Genomic DNA, 18,376 nt, shown 5'->3' with positions numbered 1-18,376 from the left:
ATTGAAACTGCCAAATTTGTTGAAATATTCTGGATGTTTTGATGTTAGGTCATGAACTGAAGTGATTGGAATAGTTTGTGAGGTTGAACTACCTTGTGATATACGACTAATTTCATGAGTTGTTACTAGTGTGAGGTCATGGCATGGCAGTAGACCAAAAATTTCTGGTGCTTTAGTCCCTACAATGTAAAACATCTGTGACACTCAGGAGAATTGATTGTACTTGCACTCCAGTACTATAGATCCTGAACATGGAATTATTGAACCATTGTACGCCGAAAGTTGCACAGTAGTAGGTTTTGCCTACTTGAGAAGGTGGTGATGAGCTACTTTCTTGAATGGCTGCAGTCCATGTGGTGTAGATACACCCATAGTGACAACTGAGTGGCTTGCCAGGCCATTTAAGAGGGCATTTAAGAGTCTCCAGTCCCACATTGCTGTGGGTCTGGAGTCACATGTAGGCCAGACCAGCTAAGGACAGATGATTTCCTTGCCTAAAGGACATTAGTGAACCAGATGGGTTTTTACGTCAATCAATACTGGTTTTACAGTCATCATCAGACTTTCAATTCCAGAATTTTCATTGAATTCAAATTTCATGGTGGGATTTGAACCCAGGTCCCCAGAGTATTACCCTGTGTCTCTGAATTATTAGTCCAGTGACAATAACACCACGCCACCACCTTTCCCAACATAACTATTTGTTATTGGCCAAGATTAACAAAGGGGAAAATGCCAACATACTACCCCTGCAAATTCTAAAAGACATGCACCCGCAGATGTGGAGGGTTATGGCAAAACCTACTACTGTGCAACTTTTGGCGTACAATGGTTTACTAATTCCATGTTCAGGATCTATAGTACTGGAGTGCAAGGATAATCAATTCTCTCGAGTGTCACAGATGTTTTATATTGTAGGGACTAAAGCACCAGAAATTTTCGGTCTACTGCCATGCCATGACCTCACACTAGTAACAATTCATGAAATTAGACATATATCACAAGGCAGTTCAACCTCACAAACTATTCCTATCACTTCAGTTCATGACCTAACATCAAAACATCCAGAATATTTCAACAAATTTGGCAGTTTCAATGTAGCTGCAAAGTTACACTTGCAGGGGAATGCAAGTCTGTCCGTTGATCTGGTATAGTTTGCACAACATAAATGCCAGCAGCTACAAGAAGAAAAGGTGAAAGATTACACACTACAGAAACTGTTGAAAGCCATCACTGAATGATGGCCTGATTTAACTCAGTATATCCACGAATGCGTGACCACCAGTTTGGCCTTACCAGGATGAGCTAGGATCTCCAAAGGAGTCATTTTTAAAGGCAGGCATGTCTTCATACCAAAATATTTGTGACCTGATATTCTTCAGCAACTTCAACACTCCCACATGGGCAGGGATTGGATGAAAAGACTTGCAAGAGAGACACTCTATTGGCAGGGTATGACCAATGATGTTGAGGTAATTGTCAAGAAGTGTGAGACATGTCAAGAGCATATGCCAAGTCAGCATAAAGAACCACTGATTAGGTGCAATAACCTTGATTGGTGTAGTATATAGGCCATCAACTAGCGGAAGGGATGTAGAGAAACAAATTTGCAAAGAAATTACGGAGAGGTGCAAGAACTATAGAGTAATTATAATGGGGAACTTCAATTATCCAAATATAGACTGGGATAGGAACAGTGCAAAGGGTCAAGAAGGATGAGAGTTCCTGGAGTGTATTCAGGATAATTTTCTGCAGCAGTACGTTTCTGGTCCGATGAGGGTGCAGGCACAGTTGTACCTGGTTCTGGGGAATGAGTTGGCCCAAGTGGATCAAATAACAGTGGGAGGGCATTTAGGGGACAATGACCATTGGTTTAGGTTGGCCATGGAGAAGTACAAGGAGCCATCCAGAGCAGGGATAAATAACTGGGGGAAAGACAACTTCGATGGGATGAGAATGCATCTGAGTTGAGTGAGTTGGAATCAAATGTTGGCAGAAAAGATGGGTGGCTGTACAATGGGCTATTTTCAAAGGGATAGTATTGCAAGCAATGTCAAGGTATATTCCCTTGAAGGGGGAAGGTAGGACAAATAAATCTAGAACACCCTGGATAATGATAGCAATAGGGGTGAAGATGAAAAGGAAGAAGTACACGTATGACAAATGGCAGGTAGAAACTACAATGGATAATCAGGCTGAATATAGAAGGACCAGAGGGGAAATGAAAAAACTAATCAGTAAAGCAAGGAGAGAGCATGAAAAGAGACTCGCATATAACATAAAAGGGAATCCCAAGGTCTTCTATAAGCATGTAAACAATAAAAGGGTGTTAAAAAAAAAAGGGCAGGGCCGATTAGGGATAAAAGAAAGAGACTTGCATGTGGAGGCAGGAGAAGTCGCGGAGGTATTAAATAAGTACATGGATCTGTCTTTACAAAGGAAGAAGATGCTACCCAGGTTGAGGTGAGAGAGGAGGTAACTGGTACACACGAGGAATTTAGAATTGAGAAGGATGAGGTGTTAGAAAGGTAATCTTTACTTAAAATTGATAAGGCACCAGGGCCGGATGCAATGCATCCAAGAGTACTGAGGGAGATAGGAGTGGAAATTTCAGAGGCTCTGGTGATAATCTGCCAGTCTTCCTTAAACACAGGGGTGGTGCCAGAGGTCTGGAGAATTGCAAATGTTACACCCTTGCTCAAAAAGGGGTGCAAGGATAATGCCAGCAACTACAGATCAGTCAGTTTGACTTTAGTTTGCTGGAGTTTTTTGAGGTGGTAACAGGGAAGGTTGATAAGGACAATGCTGTTGTGATGTGAGGAAAGGGGCATGTGGTATATATGGATTTTCAAAAGGCATTTTATGCAGTGCCACACAACAGACTTGTGATCAAAATTCAAGCTCATGGAATAAAAGGAAAAGTAGGCACTTGGATAAGAAATTGGCTGAGTGACAGGGAACAGAGAGTGGTGATAAATGATTGTTTTTCAGATTGGAGGATGGTCTGTATTGGAGTTCCCCAGGGGTCAGTCTTGGGACCCTTGCTCTTCTTGATATATATTAATGACCTAGCCTGTGATGTGCAGGGCATGATTTCAAAATTTGCGGGTGATACGAAGATTGGAGGCGTTGTCAACTGTGATGAGGATAGACTTGAACTTCAAAAGGACACAGATATATTGGTGCATGGGCAGACAAATGGCAGATGAAGTTCAATGCAGAGATGTGTGAGGTGATTAATTTTGGCGGGAAGAATGTGGAGAGACAGTATAAAATAAAGGAAGCAACTCTAAAGGAGGTGCAGGCAGGATCTCGGTGTATATGTACATAAGTCATTGAAGGTGGCAGGGCATGTTGAGAGAGCAGTTAATAAAGCATATGGTATCCTAGGTTTTATTAATAAGGGAATTCAGTACAAGAGCAAGGTGGTCATGTTAAACCTGTATAAGACACTACTTAGTACTGCGTCCAGTTCTGTGTGCCATACTTGAGGAAGGATGTGAAGGCATTGGAGAGAGTACAGAGGCAATTCACAAGAATGATTCCAGGGATAAACAACTATAGCTATGGAGACAGATTGGAGAGGATGGGTATGTTTTACCTTAGAGAAAAGAAGGCTGAGAGGAGATTTAATAGTGATATTCAAGATCCTGAGGGGTATGGACAGGGTAAATAGTGAGAAACTGTTCCCTCTCAAGAGTCTATGTCAAAGGGCATAGATTCAAAATAATGGGCAAAAGGAATTGAAGTGATGTGAGGAAAAAGAAATTCACCCAGAGGGTGGTTGGAGTCTGGGATCAACTTCCTGAAAGGGTGGTGGAGGCAGGTTCAATTGAGATATTCAAAAGGGAATTGGATTGCTATCTGAAAGGAATGTGCAAGGTTACTGGGATAAGGTAAGGGAATAGGATCAGGTAGATTGCTCTTTCAGTGAGCCAGAGAGAATTCAATGGGCTGAATGGCCTCCTTCTGCACTGTTAAGGTTCTGTGATTCCTTGATTCCACATGATGTTCCTACCCAATCTCGGTCCAAAATCGCATCTGACCTCTTTCATGTCCATGGCACTGAGCTCATCATCATCGTTGACTACTTTACCAAGTACCCTATTATTTGACAAATGCATAACACATCAAGCACAGCTGTCGTGCTATGTGCAGTTTATTTGGTGTGCTAGAGAGATCACTATGGATAGCGGTCTGCAATTTATTGGTAAGCCATTTCAGGGTAACTGTGAGAAGTAGAATATTGATCACATTACTTCTTCTTTTCATTACCCTAGATTTAATGGCCTAGCTGAATGGATGATTCACATGGTGAAATCACTAATTTTCAAAAATAGACAGACCAAGCAAGATCTATACATTGCAATGTTGCATCTGAGAGGGACACCTTTAAGTGTAGCTATTCCAACATCCGGCAGAGCTCATGGTTGGCAGATCAGTACATACCTATTTACTTACTCTTACCCATTCTATTTTGTTAGAAACTAGAGAGTAACTTTTAAAACTGCACAAGAAGATGATCAATGTGCACGATAAAAATACGGGTACAGAATTGCCAGGTTTACAGTTGCTACAACAAATTTGCATCCAGGGTCCCACAGAAGGTACGTGGCAACCAGCTGAGGTAACAAGGACTTGCTCAGAACCATCATCCTATGAAGTCATTACATACAAAGGAGCAACAGTGAGGCATAACCAAGGACAATTCATATCTATTCCAGCTCCTCAACCACTGTACAGTTGTATTGCATCAAGGACAAGATCCAAAATGCAACCAGGAACAACATCCAAGAATGACAACCCAACAGATCACTGTGAGCTATTAAAGAAACCTCTAGACAAGGTTACAATTACAAGATCTGAGCATACCAGCAGATTACTTCTATGCTATGGAGACTCATAGATTCATAAGTTTTATACACTGATGTGATGGTAACTAAACATGAACATGTATTGTAAATAGTTATACTACTTTGGAAGGGAGGAAAGTATATTTAAAAAGAAGGGGGGATGTTCTAATATGCCTTTAAATGATAGCAGCATGACATCACTGGAAGGCAAGTGTGTCATATGATCCAGTATTAATTTCACTTTTGCTTTTGAGCAGAGCACACACACAACTCTGCTGCTGATATTTTCAAGTTTTCTACCTTTGTATAAATGTTCTCATGTGCCTAGTCTAAATATCTGAACCAACAATGTGTTTGCACAATCCCTTATGAGTGATTGGTGCTTATATCATTATAAGATGACAGGAAGAAGATGATGGGGTGGGGAAAGTGTACAGGGGGAAGGAAAGGATATAGAACAGGAGGGGGAAGATTGGGCTACAAGGAGGGTGTTGGGATGGGAAGGAGGAGGGAAAAGTGTTGAGGATGGAAGAAGGAGATGGGGAATTGAAGGATGTGGAAGAGATAGAGAGGGATGGCAAAAAGATAAGGAGAGAAATGTGATGGCTGGCATGGGAGGGTCAGGAAATTGAGAGGGAGGTTGAGAAGAGAAAGAAGCAAGGGAAGGATTAGAAGTGGAATAATGGAAGTAGGAATATTTGGACAATTAAGGATTGGGGAGAGAGTTATAGTGGGGCAGTAACACTCACTGTTTAATGGGCAGGGAATGGAGTTGGGCATGAGGCAGTGATGTAATGGTATTGTCACTGGACTAATAATCCCAAGACCCAGGGTAATGCTTTGGGGACAAAAACAGAAAATGCTGGAAAAACTCAGCAGGTCTAACAGCATCTGCGGAGAGAAAGACAGAGTTAACGTTCCGAGTCCGTATGACTCTTCTTCAGAGCTTTATGTTTTTATCTTAATGCTCTGGGGATCCAGGTTTGAATTGCACCATGGCAGATGGTGAAATTTGAATTCAATAAATAATGATGTCATGCTGCTAGCCCTTTAAGGCATATTACAACACCTCCCTTTCTTTTTAAATATATTTCCCCTCTTCCAAAATAGTATAACTATTCACAATATATGTTCATGTTTAGTTACCACTGCATAAGTAAATAGAACTGGTGAATCTATGAGTCTCCACAGCGTAGAGGTAATCTGCTGGTACGCCCAGATCTTGTAATCATAACCTTGTCTGGAGGTTTCAATAATAGCTCACAGTTATCTGTGGGGTTGTCATTCCTAGATGCTGTTCCTGGTTGCAATTCAATAAATAAAAAATATTAGAATTAAAAAGTCTAATGATGACCATGAAACCACTGTCGATTGTCGTAAAGACCCATCTGGTTCACTAATGTTCTTTAAGGAAGGAAATCTGGTGTCCTTACCTGGTTTGGCCTACATGTGACTCCAGACCCCCAGCAATGTGGTTAACTCTTAAATGGCCTCTGAAATGGTCTAGCAAGCCACTCAGTTCTCAAGGGCAATTAGAGATAGGCAATAAATGCTGGTCCAGCCAGTGGCACCCCCATCCCATGAACAAATTTATAAAAAAATGTTCCCTTACTTATTGTGGGAGAAGAGGGGAGGAATAGCAGAGCTGAAGTCAAGATCTACCCCATCAAGCCTGAGATTTGATTTTCAGCCACTTTGGTAGGGGAAAATAGAAATCATAAGGTGAATTCCTGACATTTTACCCTTTTATTGCTTCTATACTTTGTCAAATCAATATCCAATGTAATTATCTCACTAAAGAAAACAAAAGAGTTGCACATCTGACAATGAAGCCTGAAACCACAATAAAAAAGATCATGATAAAGAGACCCTTGGAGAGTTGAATTTACTGAACAGGCAAGAATATAACTGGCTGACAGCCAGAATGTTGATGTCAATTTCTAACTATATTATTCTATATAAATCTGAAGAAGACAAGGAAGAGAACTTTAAAAGGTGACAGAAATTCGACTGGAACAACACCCTCAGCAGTTTCTAAAATTACAGTTAGGAACTCTGATTTATTTATATACATTTTTATTTACTGTGAGAGTACAATATATTGGTTAATATTGGAAATTTTGTGCATTCTAAAAATGTGAATATTGTATAATTATTAATGCTGAGTACACTATGCATTTATTAACTGAAAGCATGGTGCATCTTTAGCTGTGAGGATGCACTTATTATTTGAGAATACTGGACATTTATTAACTGTGATTACTCTCCATTTGTGAAAGAGGATATTGTGCATTTATTATGACTATTAGAGTACTGTATATTTATTGAATGTGAGAGGACAGTGGATGTATTAATATTGATAGTACCGTACATTTTATTAATTGAGAATACTGTGGATGCAGTAGTACTGATAGTTTGGTGCATTTTACCAACTATGAGAATAGTGTGAATGGAAAAGCAATATGAGAATCCTGTTGATTTTATTAACTGTGAAAGAACTCTGGATTTTATTAACTGAAAGTATGGCACATCTTATAACTGAAGAAAAAGCTGTGCATTGATTGTGAATATATATTTATGAATACAGATTGTGCACATTTATAAACAGTGACAGTATTTTGTATTTTATTAATTGCAAAAGGATTGTACATTTTATAAATGCAAACATTAATTATGGCAGATAAAATGTAATATGTCTTGAATCCCAAAAAGCCTTTATTTTTTTTTAATTCATTCAAGGGATCTGGGCATTGCTGGCAAGGGCAGCATTTGTTTCCCATCACTAAGTGCCTTTGAGCAGGTGTTTGTGAGCAACCATCTTGAATTGCTGCAATCCGTGTAGTGAAGGTACTCTGACTGTGCAATAAGGTAGGAAGTTCCAGGATGAGCTACTGCACAGAAAATTTATGAATAAAGTCAGGACATGTTGAGCTAGTGGACTGGTAGCAAAAGACACAAAATCCTGGAACTCCCCCCCTAACAACACTGTGGGTGTACCCACACCACAGGGACTGCGGCGGTTCAAGACGAAAACTCACTACCACCTTCTCAAGGGTAATTTCGGATGGGCAATAAATGCTGGCCCAGCCAGCGATGCCCACATCCCGTAAATGAATTTGAAAAACTGGCTACAAAACAGATAACACAGAGCAAGGGTTAAAGGTAGCTATCCAGATTATAAATGGTGGGATGTGTTTCACAAGGATTGGTGCTGGGATCGTAATTGTTCACGACATAAACAATTTGGATTCAGGAACCGGAAATACAATTTCAAATTTGCGGCTGACTTCAAATTGAGAGTTGTAGTTAATACAGAGAAGGACTGTGATAAAATACAGGAAGACATTAATAAACTTGCAGGATGGACGTGTAATTAACAAACAAACTTCATTATACACAAGTTTGTGGTCACACATTTTGGTAGGAAGAATGGAGGGCTGATACTTGGCAAGTAACATTCACACCACACAAGTGCCGGGCAATGACCATCTCCAACAAGAGAGAATTTGATCATCGCCCCTTGACATTCAATGGCATTACCATTGCTGAATCTGCCACTATCAACATCCTGGGGATTACCATTGACCAGGAACTGGACCAGCCATATACAATGGCTACAAAAGCAGTTCAGAGGCTAGAAATTCTGTGGCGAATAACTCAATTCCTCCATTCTAATACCATATAACATTTTTTGTACCTGTATGCAAGGATAATTCTGCGACAATGATGTTCTGAGTTGTTTTCTGATTGGTTCATAGTAACCACACATGTTAACAACTGTGTGATGAGGTGGGGTGCATCCAATCCAAGAATCACATTTCTCAGCAAATATGAACATATTGCACAGCCACAGCAAAACTGAAAACCTAAGTTGAAATAATTCTAGCCATTTAAAAACCATATTTGAAAGCTTAACTAAAAAAGATGAAATAAATGTTAAATTTTTGAACTGAGATTCTAACTGAAATTTTACATAGAAGGCTTTGAGACTCAATCTATCATCAGCCTGACCGGAGATTTCAATTGCTGAGGCCTGCTCAATTCTGATTTTCAAGTATTTTCTCCGTGCTTTCAAAGCCATAAAACATCAACCGGTCTGATATCACCTAGTTTCTCCACTTATAAAATCCGCTAAATTGTTAATTCACCGTAGAACTTTCTGTGGTGCAAAGCAATTAGAAATTAAGCTGTCACTGAACTTCTTGCTCTGACCAAAACAGCATTTGTTTTGTAGAATTGCTTCAGGACAGCTCAGTAATTAATTTGCAGTGCAATGTTTTTAGAAAGATCCTCATCTAAATCTGTAGTAAGTATGTGGGCTCTCCAAATATAAACTCAGTCCATCGATTGTCTCCTACTCATTGAAGCAAGAGCTGATCTCTCATCTCCATAAATCTCCAGTCTTCCTAGCTGTTCAGAGAACTTCGCCAATCTGCATGTTCCTGATACGGTGTCACGGGACTCAACTTTGACAGCTCCATGGTGGTGGGTTGGGGAGATGTGAAGGTTGGCAAAATGGTGTGGGAAGGTGTTGGCTGGCATGCCATTTTGGCAGTGGTAAGAAAGATGGCAGGCGAGGAAGCCACTTAAGGTAACCTTTAGCCTTGGTTTGTCCAACCTTTTCAGGTGGGGAGCCACATTTGAAAATTTTTTTCACTCGAGGGGCTGATGAACAAATTTTGGAAGGACAAATTTTGGCATAACATTAAACATGAATTTCAGAAAAATAACTGAGGTATGAAAAGGAACAACTTGCTGAGCAGAAAAAAAGGAGTAATAAATAAAGATGAGTATTAGAGTGTAATAGGGTGATAGTGTGTGTCTGGTTCACTCCAAGTCTCAGGGTGCTCACTCATTCACCCTCACCCACTGTGAGAATGGTTGAAAGTGCATGATGATGTGTGTGGGTGAGGGTGAATGAGAACCATGAACCTGGGAATGATCCAGAATTATGGACACATTCTGCCCCTGCACACACACTCCCCACATGCACACTGCCTCCCCCTCAACATGCTTTCTCTCTCTCTCCCCTCTTAACCCCCTCATGCTCTTACCCCCTCACACTCTCTCACCCCCCCCACACTCTCTCACCCACCCTCACACACCCTCACCCCCTCTACCAACTCATATACTCTCTCCACCTGCCCCCTCATCCGCTCACACTCTCTCTCACACACACAGTCTCCAGTCACTCACTTACTCAGATGCCAGAGGACCCTGCTCCCACAGCCTTGTGCTCCACTCTGGCGCGCCTGATCCCCATTCTGGCTGCCTCATGCCTCTCTCCGGCTCTGGATGCTTGGGCCCCCCTCCGACCTGATTGGGCCCCGCTCCGGCCTACCTGGGCCCCGTGCCCTGGCACATCCGCTCCCCAGCACCTCTGCTTTCGGCGCCCCCTCTCCCCGGCACCTCTGCTCCTTGCACCCTGCTCCCCGGCACCTCTGCTCCCTGGGCCCAGCTACCCAGTATCTTCGATCCTTGGGTCTCGTTCCCCAGCTCCTGGCTCCCTAGCTCTCAGCACTCCTGGCCCTGTTCCTCGGCTCTCCGGGCCTCAGCCTTCAGCCCTCCAGGCCCTGTTCCTCGGCTCCCCGACCATCGGCTCCCTGGGCCCCACTCCTCAACTCCTCTGTCATCGGCTCCCCTGCCCCGAAGAATCTTCCATTCAAACTTACCTGTTTGACTGGCGTTTTGAAAACTAGGGGCTTCATGGGCCCCATGGGCCGTATATTGGACAAGCCTACTTTAGCCCATGGGAAGACCCCCTGGTGGCAATGGCCATCCCTGTGGCAATGGTGCCAACTATCCTCAGCGATCTCTGCACCCCTCCTTTGCCTGGCTTGCCTGACTGGCCCCACCAACCCCAGACTTACCACTTACCTGAGGCTGCTGAGCTGCTGGCCCTCTGCCTGGCAGCTCTAGGGTACAGGCTGCCATCCTTACCAGGGACAGTGTATCAATGTCTTATTAATTATATTGTTAAGGTTTGTCAATGTCAATTACATTGTTAAGGGAAACAGGTGATGGGTATTTGAACACATGTAAATAAGGGGTAGCTGGGATACTGGGTGGGGGTGACAGTTACTGACTCTGAACAAGCCAATAAACCCTCTTATTAAGAGAAAGCTACTTGCCTTGGTTTTGACTTCACCAACTGGCAGCCAATTAATTAGCTGCTGCCAGAAAATGGGTCCCATCCCCTCCTCCTCCTCATGCTTTCAGTCACAACAATGGGCCTTCTGCCATCTCCACAGGATTTTGGCAATGAACTCCAAAAATTGGAATCAACTGTAACGGCCTGCACTCCCAAAAATATCACAATGAAACAAAATGGCAGTCTTTGGAGAAATGAGGACAGATAGGCCAAGCTGACATGTTGCAGTACCACGGGTAAATTGGGCTAGAAATTGTTGCCATTCCAGATGGCAGGCAGTGAATACGTGTACATGCTGTGCCGCAAGTGTGCCATCCACCATATCTGAAGGGCTGGCATATCTAAAAGTAGGCCTGGAAATAAGGGGTCTAGTGCCTGTTTTATGGCCACTTCCTAAAATTGGGCTACCCTGAGATGGGCCAGCTGCATTCAGGATAGCCAAGTTTCCATGCGGCCTAACCTGGCAGCCCTTAAAGGCAGCACTGGAGGTAGCCACCAAAAAGGTCATTTTTAATAGAAAATAATTAGTTGCTGGAATGTGGAGCTAGGAAGAGCAGGAGCATTTTTCCCAGTTTCACTGCAGTCCCAAAGAACACTCTGGGCCCACATACATCACCCTCCCCATCTCGATCACCTCCACCCCTCTTACCATCTTCATTCCCCTCTCCAGATCGCCACCACCTCCATTTCTCCCAGTCAGCTCCCTAACCCCAACCTCTCAATTGTCTCGCCCTCACCCGAGCCCAACCTGATGGCCCCAGTCGGGTGATGCAACAACCCCAGAAATTTAAATCTGCTTCATCGGCAAGATGCCTGGGAATGTGTATGAAACATACACAGCCTAATATAGGTGAGGTCTGACGCCAGTATTGGATGTGCCTCCGGCCTACATGTTCCAGTGTGAGGGTAGTTCATCGTGCCCAGTTCGTACCTGCAAGTCAGAGCTCTCCAATTTCACCCCCATTCTACGTCACGGTTGATGCTTTCAGGTGTTCTTTTCAAATAAGATGCATTCTCCACAAGGCTGAAGACGCAGATATGATGCACTCTTGACTGATGCTGGTAAAGCAGGACAAATAGCCAGCTCGATAGCATCATTACTTCATAATGTTTTATTTAAAGTGTCTTTGCGTGCTGTGACTTGGCTTTCACTAAGGACTAAATTGAAGCTGTCAGATCATTATTTCCATGGACTTGGTGCAACTGCTAGTTTAAGATATTGGAGCAAACTCGCTTAATGTTTTCCCTTTCTCTCACTCCCCAATCATCCTTTAGGATCACATACAGCCTGAAAACTGGAAAAAAATTGTCAAAATTCTCATATCCCATGGTGGTTTTTGGTTAAAACTCTTGCAGCTACATTAGAAATTTCCTCCCACAAAAGTACCATATCGATAGGGAAATTCTTTCTGTATCTGTATTTATGTTGGAATTTGTATAAGAAATGAGAATTTATCAGAAACAAATATTTCATATTAAAGTATAAATGCCAAATATGTCTTTATTCACCCACCTCTCCATCTTCGGATTCCAATCTCAATTCTGTTCGACAAGTAGCCTGCATGTTACCCGCTTCTGCTTGGATCTCAACGCCCTTTGGTGCCTCCAGTATCAGTGAACGTGTGGGTGATTCTAGTCTAGGGTCACAAAATGTCAGAGTTAGTTACAGTATTTGTCACTATTCCTTCAGCAGTTAGTTACTGAATAAAAAACATTGTGGAGAACTTGATTATCTTTTGTAATAATATAAATTCCTCGGTGGCGCTTACTTCAAGATTGAGGAAGTGATGCCAATTTCACTGGCAGATGATGGATGTGTTTAATCAAACAGGCTGAGAAATGATCCTTTGAAGCTAATATGTGACACAGATGAGATTTTCTATCTACTTTTACTTTGTTTGCGAATATGTCGATTAAAGAGGCACTGTTATCCTGTCTTAGATGTTTATCAGATGTCTGTGGGCTAATGCGTAATGGGATGCAATGACTTCATCACGTTGCTGAATGGGGGATATTCTGATGTGTCCTGCATGAAAGCAGGGCAGTTATGGCCCAAAAAAGGAATGATTTACCATTTTATTCGTGTTGACGATAAAATACTCCCAAGGCCTAATAATGAACCAGGTGATGGGTCCCTTTAATAACTGAATCAGAGTTCTATGATGTACACTGGACTCAGTTGGGCAAAGCGGGCAACATGCCACTCTCCCCATAGTAACAATTGGTGCTCTAGTCGACGAGGAGTCCACAAGATAAGTAGTTAGATGTTTTATATCTTGCACTTCAGGAGGAGCTCCAGAAATACCCTGGGCCTCCTATCCTGAGAACAGGCCATCCTCTCCTGACCTACCTTTTTCCAGGATCAGAGGCTGGCCAGGTCACCCAATACTGTGACGGCCTGGATCTGGTGGGCTGCCCTAGATGTCCAATTCCCGCTGCAAACCCACCAGCCATACATAAATGAGGCCCGATTTGTAAAATGGACCCAGCCTCCTCTGGACAATATTGGGTGACAGGTCAGCATGCTCTGCCAGCTAGCCACCTTAAAACCACAAGGAGGCAAATCTGCCCTATTATTGAAAAGAAGGGTCTTAGAACTGTAAATGATCTCGGAAGGTATGCAATGTGATAGCTTGCACGACAGCAGACAATGATGCAGCACAAATCTGCCGAGTGAGCTTTAAGGGTAGAAAACAACAGTCCCTGAATCATGTCTTGACAGCAGTGTAGTGGTGAAGTTAATGAAATATTAATCCAGTTTGAGAATTTGAATTCAGTCTTTTTTAAAATACACTAAAAAAACCTGGTACCTGTATGTGACCATGAAGCTGTCACATTGGCCAGAATCTTCTGTTTGGCGTGCGGGGGCGGACCCCACTCGCCAACACATGAAATGATGCGCGGTGACGTCGGGTGCTACGAACTGTCAAAGGCCTATTAAGGCCACTTAAACAGCAATTAAAACAATTCACAGGGCCGCCCGTCCAACCTTAAGGTTGGTGGATAGGCGAAGAGCCCAGGCGGCCTTCGCATTTTTCATGGAACCTCATCCACGGGCGGTTTTTAAACTTTAATAAAAATTTTTGATAAAATTCGTAGACATGCCCCAGCTCATGTGACACTGTCACATGAGGGAACATGTCCGAATAATTTAAAAAAAAATTTTATTGACTTTTTCACAAGGAAACTAAACTCCCTGAGGCAGCTCCATGCCTCAGGGAGATTTCTGCGCTCTTTCGTGCACAAGCTTAGCGCTTCTGGGTGCACGTCATGCTGGACAGGCCTTAATTGGCCCGCCCACGTAAAATGGCGGTGCGCAGCCAGTCGTGGGTGGCGATTGGCTGTGTACCCGCCCGCACCCGAACCTGTTCAGCCCTCCCGACGGGGAGAAAATTCCCCCCATTGTCTTAAAAACCCAACTTTAGGGAAGGAAATCCATCATCCTTACCCAGTCTGGCCTACACATGACTCCAGTCCTACAGCAACAGGTTTGACCCTTAACTGTCCTCTGAAGCCATCCTGAAAGCCAAGCTGGTCTATCAAATTGCTACCATGTAGGAGTTCAAGCCGGCCCACCTCCTAACATGAAAATTAAGCGGTTTAAGGTAAACTATTTTTTTCTTTTAAGATAGCAACCATCCTTTCTTTTTGTGCACTATGACAATCTTTCTGGAATTGGCTGCATTAGGCACACATTAGTGCTTCAAATATTTAGCTTTCAGAATTTTGAGAAACCACAGATGTCTGAAGTTCTTCCTCGAAGTGAAGATTGTACGATGGATACTGATCCAGCCGCCCTTAAGTATCGTGCATTATTTATTCAGAACAAAATCTAACTTATTTTGTGCTTGGAGTGTTTCTACTTATTGATCCGCTGCAAATGAGTTTAAAACAGAAAACATATTTATCAATGATTTTGGCAGAAGCACAAGACAATATTTGTTAGAATATTGTCTTCAGAATATTTCAGGAAGTTCAGTTAACTTGGTTGTCAGCCAGGAGGCTGCACATTGCAGTCCCAGGATCGCTACTACCTCAAATTCACGTGGCTCAATTATACAAAGTTTCCAATACTTAATATGTTTACTAAATGATAGGAAAACTGGCATCAACTTGATTGTCATTCATGATTTACATTTCCTGATCATCAGCAGTGTGGAATGCTCAACAACATATAGGAGTGGGATATCAGCCCAATGGCATTTCAGCAGAAACTAATTTCCTAGTCAATTACATTTCTTTTTCTTTCCAATTTTTGGCAGTATGGCAAATATTTAAAGGATTACATCAAAGTCCGCAATGAACGTACATGCCCTGGAGGAATAAAAGAAAAATGGCGATATGAAGAAAAGTTTTTTTTACGCAGCAAGTGGTTAGGATCTGGGTTGCACTGCCTGAGAGGCGGATTCAATCAAGATCTTCGAAAGAGAATTGGGTTATTATCTGTAAAGAAAAAACATTGCAGGGCTTTGGGGAAAAGGCAGAGTAGTGGGACTAGCTGAGTAGCTCTTCTAGACAGCTGGCATGGGCATGATGAGCTGAATCACTTCCTTCTGTGTTGTACCCATTCTATGGGTTGAATTTTCTGGCTGGCGGGCAGGTGGCGGAGCCCGCACGTCAGCGCTTAAAATGTCGCGCACTGATGTCATGCGAGCGTCCCGACGTCAGCGTGCAGCATCACGATGTTTAGGTCAGCGGGTGCGCTATGCAGCGCGATGCGCGCTCGCCATTAATTAAAGGCCTTGTTAAAGCCATTAAGTCACCAATTGACGAGGATTTTGAAGAGCCCATGTGAACTTCTGCTCGGCGCACGGGCCCAACGGGCAGGCGGGTAAGTGATTTTTTAATAAATCTCATCCAGTGGTGGGATGAGGTTTGATATCGGATTTTAAAAAGTTTAATAAAGTTTTTGTGTGCTTCATTAACATGACCCATCTCGTGTGACATTTTCACATGAGGGGGACATGTTAATGCTTTTTTAAATTGTTCTATTTTTAATCTTTCACAACCTTTCAGCGATCTCCCTGAGGCACCACTTAGCCTCAGGGAGATGTGCGCTCTTTCACGAGCATGTGTGAAAGAGCGCACTCTCGCAGTTGGGGAAATCCCCCCCCCACCGAGAGCACAGGAAGCGCATAGCGCTTCCCGTCGGGCGTCACGCTGGACGAGCCTTAATTGGCCCGCCCATGTAAAATGGCGGCGAGGCCCGTTTCGATGGCGGCGATCGGTTGCCTGCCTGCCGCCGAGTCGCTCAGGCCCGCCCACCTGTCAAGGGCAAAATTCAGCCCTATATTTCTATGGGCTGGATATTATGGCTCCCACCAGGTGTGATTTGGGCACGAGGGCATCTAAAAAATGTAGCAAGCCCACCACCCTCTCGCCCGCCCCCGAGCTGTCCCCCATAACAGAAATCGGCAGCCTGCCCACCATATGTAAGTAAATAATTAAGGGTCAATTGAACTTGTTTACAAACCAACTGACCCCAATATTATACTGTCCATAACGTGGTTGGTGTGGGCAAACAGGCAGGAGTGGGCAGCCCATTCTTCCAAAAAGGTTTTTAAAAAGGCTGGGAGAAAGGGCGGTACCATCTTCAGGGGGTGCCCTTTGCGCAATGTGGGCACCCTCCTAAAGATAGTACTCTGCTTCCTTCCAACCAACCTGCACTATAAAACGCACACCCTCACCCTCATTGCCTCCTCCCTCTGCCCCACCTCAAGCTGCTCGATCCCTCCCCAACCAATACCCCTGACTTAGCTGAGCCCAGGATCCAATGGGGTCTTCATCCCGGGCCTGCTTGCAGTCATGGCATTGCGCATTACAGAGCAGTGGTGCTGCTAGGATTACAAGAGCTGCTGGTCAAATTGGCTAGCAGCTCCCAAGGGCAGGACTTCCTCCCGGTGAGGGGCGGTACTCCCACACTTCCCTGGTTGTTGCCACCTGCAGTGTATTATTGCTGCAGAGTGGTCTTTTTCTTCGTCAGTCAGCGACTTTTCAGGCTGGGGGATGGCGAGCAGTATGTCCTCAACCCCCCCACGACCCCACCACCACCACCCACCAACCCCACGCCCTGTAAAATCCAGCCCTATAATTCTAAGGGCACTAAACCTGAGGATTGGGAGGCTTTTAGAATTCGACAAAGGATAATCAAGAAATTGATGAAGAAAAAGTAGAATATAGGTATAAATTACCAAGAGATATTAAAAAGATTGTGAAAAACTTCTATAGTCTGTCAAATGGAAGAGATTAACAAAAATCAATGTGAGTCCCTTAGAAACAGCCACAAGAGAAATTATAATGAGGAATAATGAGAAAATGGCATTCAACAAAATGCTTTGTATATGTATATTCTAGAAATACTGGGGAGTCTAGTATCTAGTTAGAATGAAGAAATTTAGAGAAATTAGTATCAGTAAAGAAGCACAACTGGAAAAATAAAGGGGACTAAAAATATTGCAAGGGTCAGCGCTGGAGAGGATGGGGGCAGGCCAGCCATTTATGTTAATAAATCAGGGGACCAACTGTAATGTAACCAAGAGAAAAGTACTGCAGATACTGGAAACCTGAAACAAAGCATAAAATTCTGAAAATACTCAGCGGGTTTGGCAGCATCTGTGGAGAAAGAAAGAGTTAATATTTCAGGTTAATGGCCCTCTGTCAGAACCCATGGCCAGGATTTTTAGGATGGTGGGGTTTCCGTTCCTGCCATCTGAAGAGTTGGCGGAGAACACATCCCCACTGATGCTGCCTGTTCCGCAGCCATTTAATGCTTCAGCAAGCGCTAGTTGTCTGTAGGCGGGACATTCGCCTCTCACCAAGGCTCCTTCGGCAGCACCTTCCAAACCCACGACCACTACCATCTAGAAGGACAAGGGCAGCAGATAGATGGGAACACCACCACCTGGAACTTCCCCTTTAAACCACTCCCCATCCTGACTTGGAAATATATCACCACTCCTTCACTGTCGCTGGGTCAAAATTCTGGAACTCCCTTCCTAACAGCACTCTGGGTGTACCTACACCACATGGATTGCAGCAGTCCAGGAAGGCAGCTCACCACCACCTTCTCAAGGGCAACTAGGGATGGGCAATAAATGCTGGCCCAGCCAGTGAAGCCCGCATCCCATGAATGAATAAAAACAAACCCTGATTGGCCGGCAGCTCTCTAGTCCCTGCAGTACCAGAATCTGCAGTGGACAGGATTGGACTGCAAGCAGTCCCTGGAGCCTAGTTTTGGGAGTCCAGGACCAGGTAAGTGAGGGGGTCTTAGCGGGGCGGAATGGGAGGAGAGAGGGGGGGTGGAGGTGTTAGTGGAGAGGCCAGGGAGAGGGAGGACCTGTAGGGGCTGGAGCTTCTTGGTGGTTGGGGAGGG

General features: G+C 43.7%; 1 protein-coding gene across 2 annotated transcripts in view; it reads right to left on the bottom strand.

Annotated features, from left to right (window-relative positions):
* The window catches only part of sgcd (sarcoglycan, delta (dystrophin-associated glycoprotein)), a 235,051-nt gene that overhangs the window by 13,809 nt on the left and 202,866 nt on the right, over nt 1–18,376 (bottom strand). Inside the window, exons 7-8 of one of the 2 annotated variants that reach the window (XM_078551046.1) lie at nt 12,518–12,641; nt 7,895–8,175 (exon numbers count right to left, since the gene is read on the bottom strand). In XM_078551046.1, the coding sequence (XP_078407172.1) occupies nt 8,050–8,175; nt 12,518–12,641 (250 nt within the window). In that variant the 3' untranslated portion in view covers nt 7,895–8,049. Of the gene's footprint in view, nt 1–7,894; nt 8,176–12,517; nt 12,642–18,376 lie in introns of those variants that run through there. The other variant, XM_078551045.1, reaches the window with a different exon arrangement.

Source organism: Cetorhinus maximus, chromosome 10, assembly GCF_964194155.1.
Source record: "Cetorhinus maximus chromosome 10, sCetMax3.hap1.1, whole genome shotgun sequence".
In the NCBI taxonomy this organism is placed as follows: Eukaryota; Metazoa; Chordata; class Chondrichthyes; order Lamniformes; family Cetorhinidae; genus Cetorhinus; species Cetorhinus maximus.
Note: the sequence above shows the minus strand (reverse complement) of the source record. Positions and strands in the feature narration are given on the sequence as shown.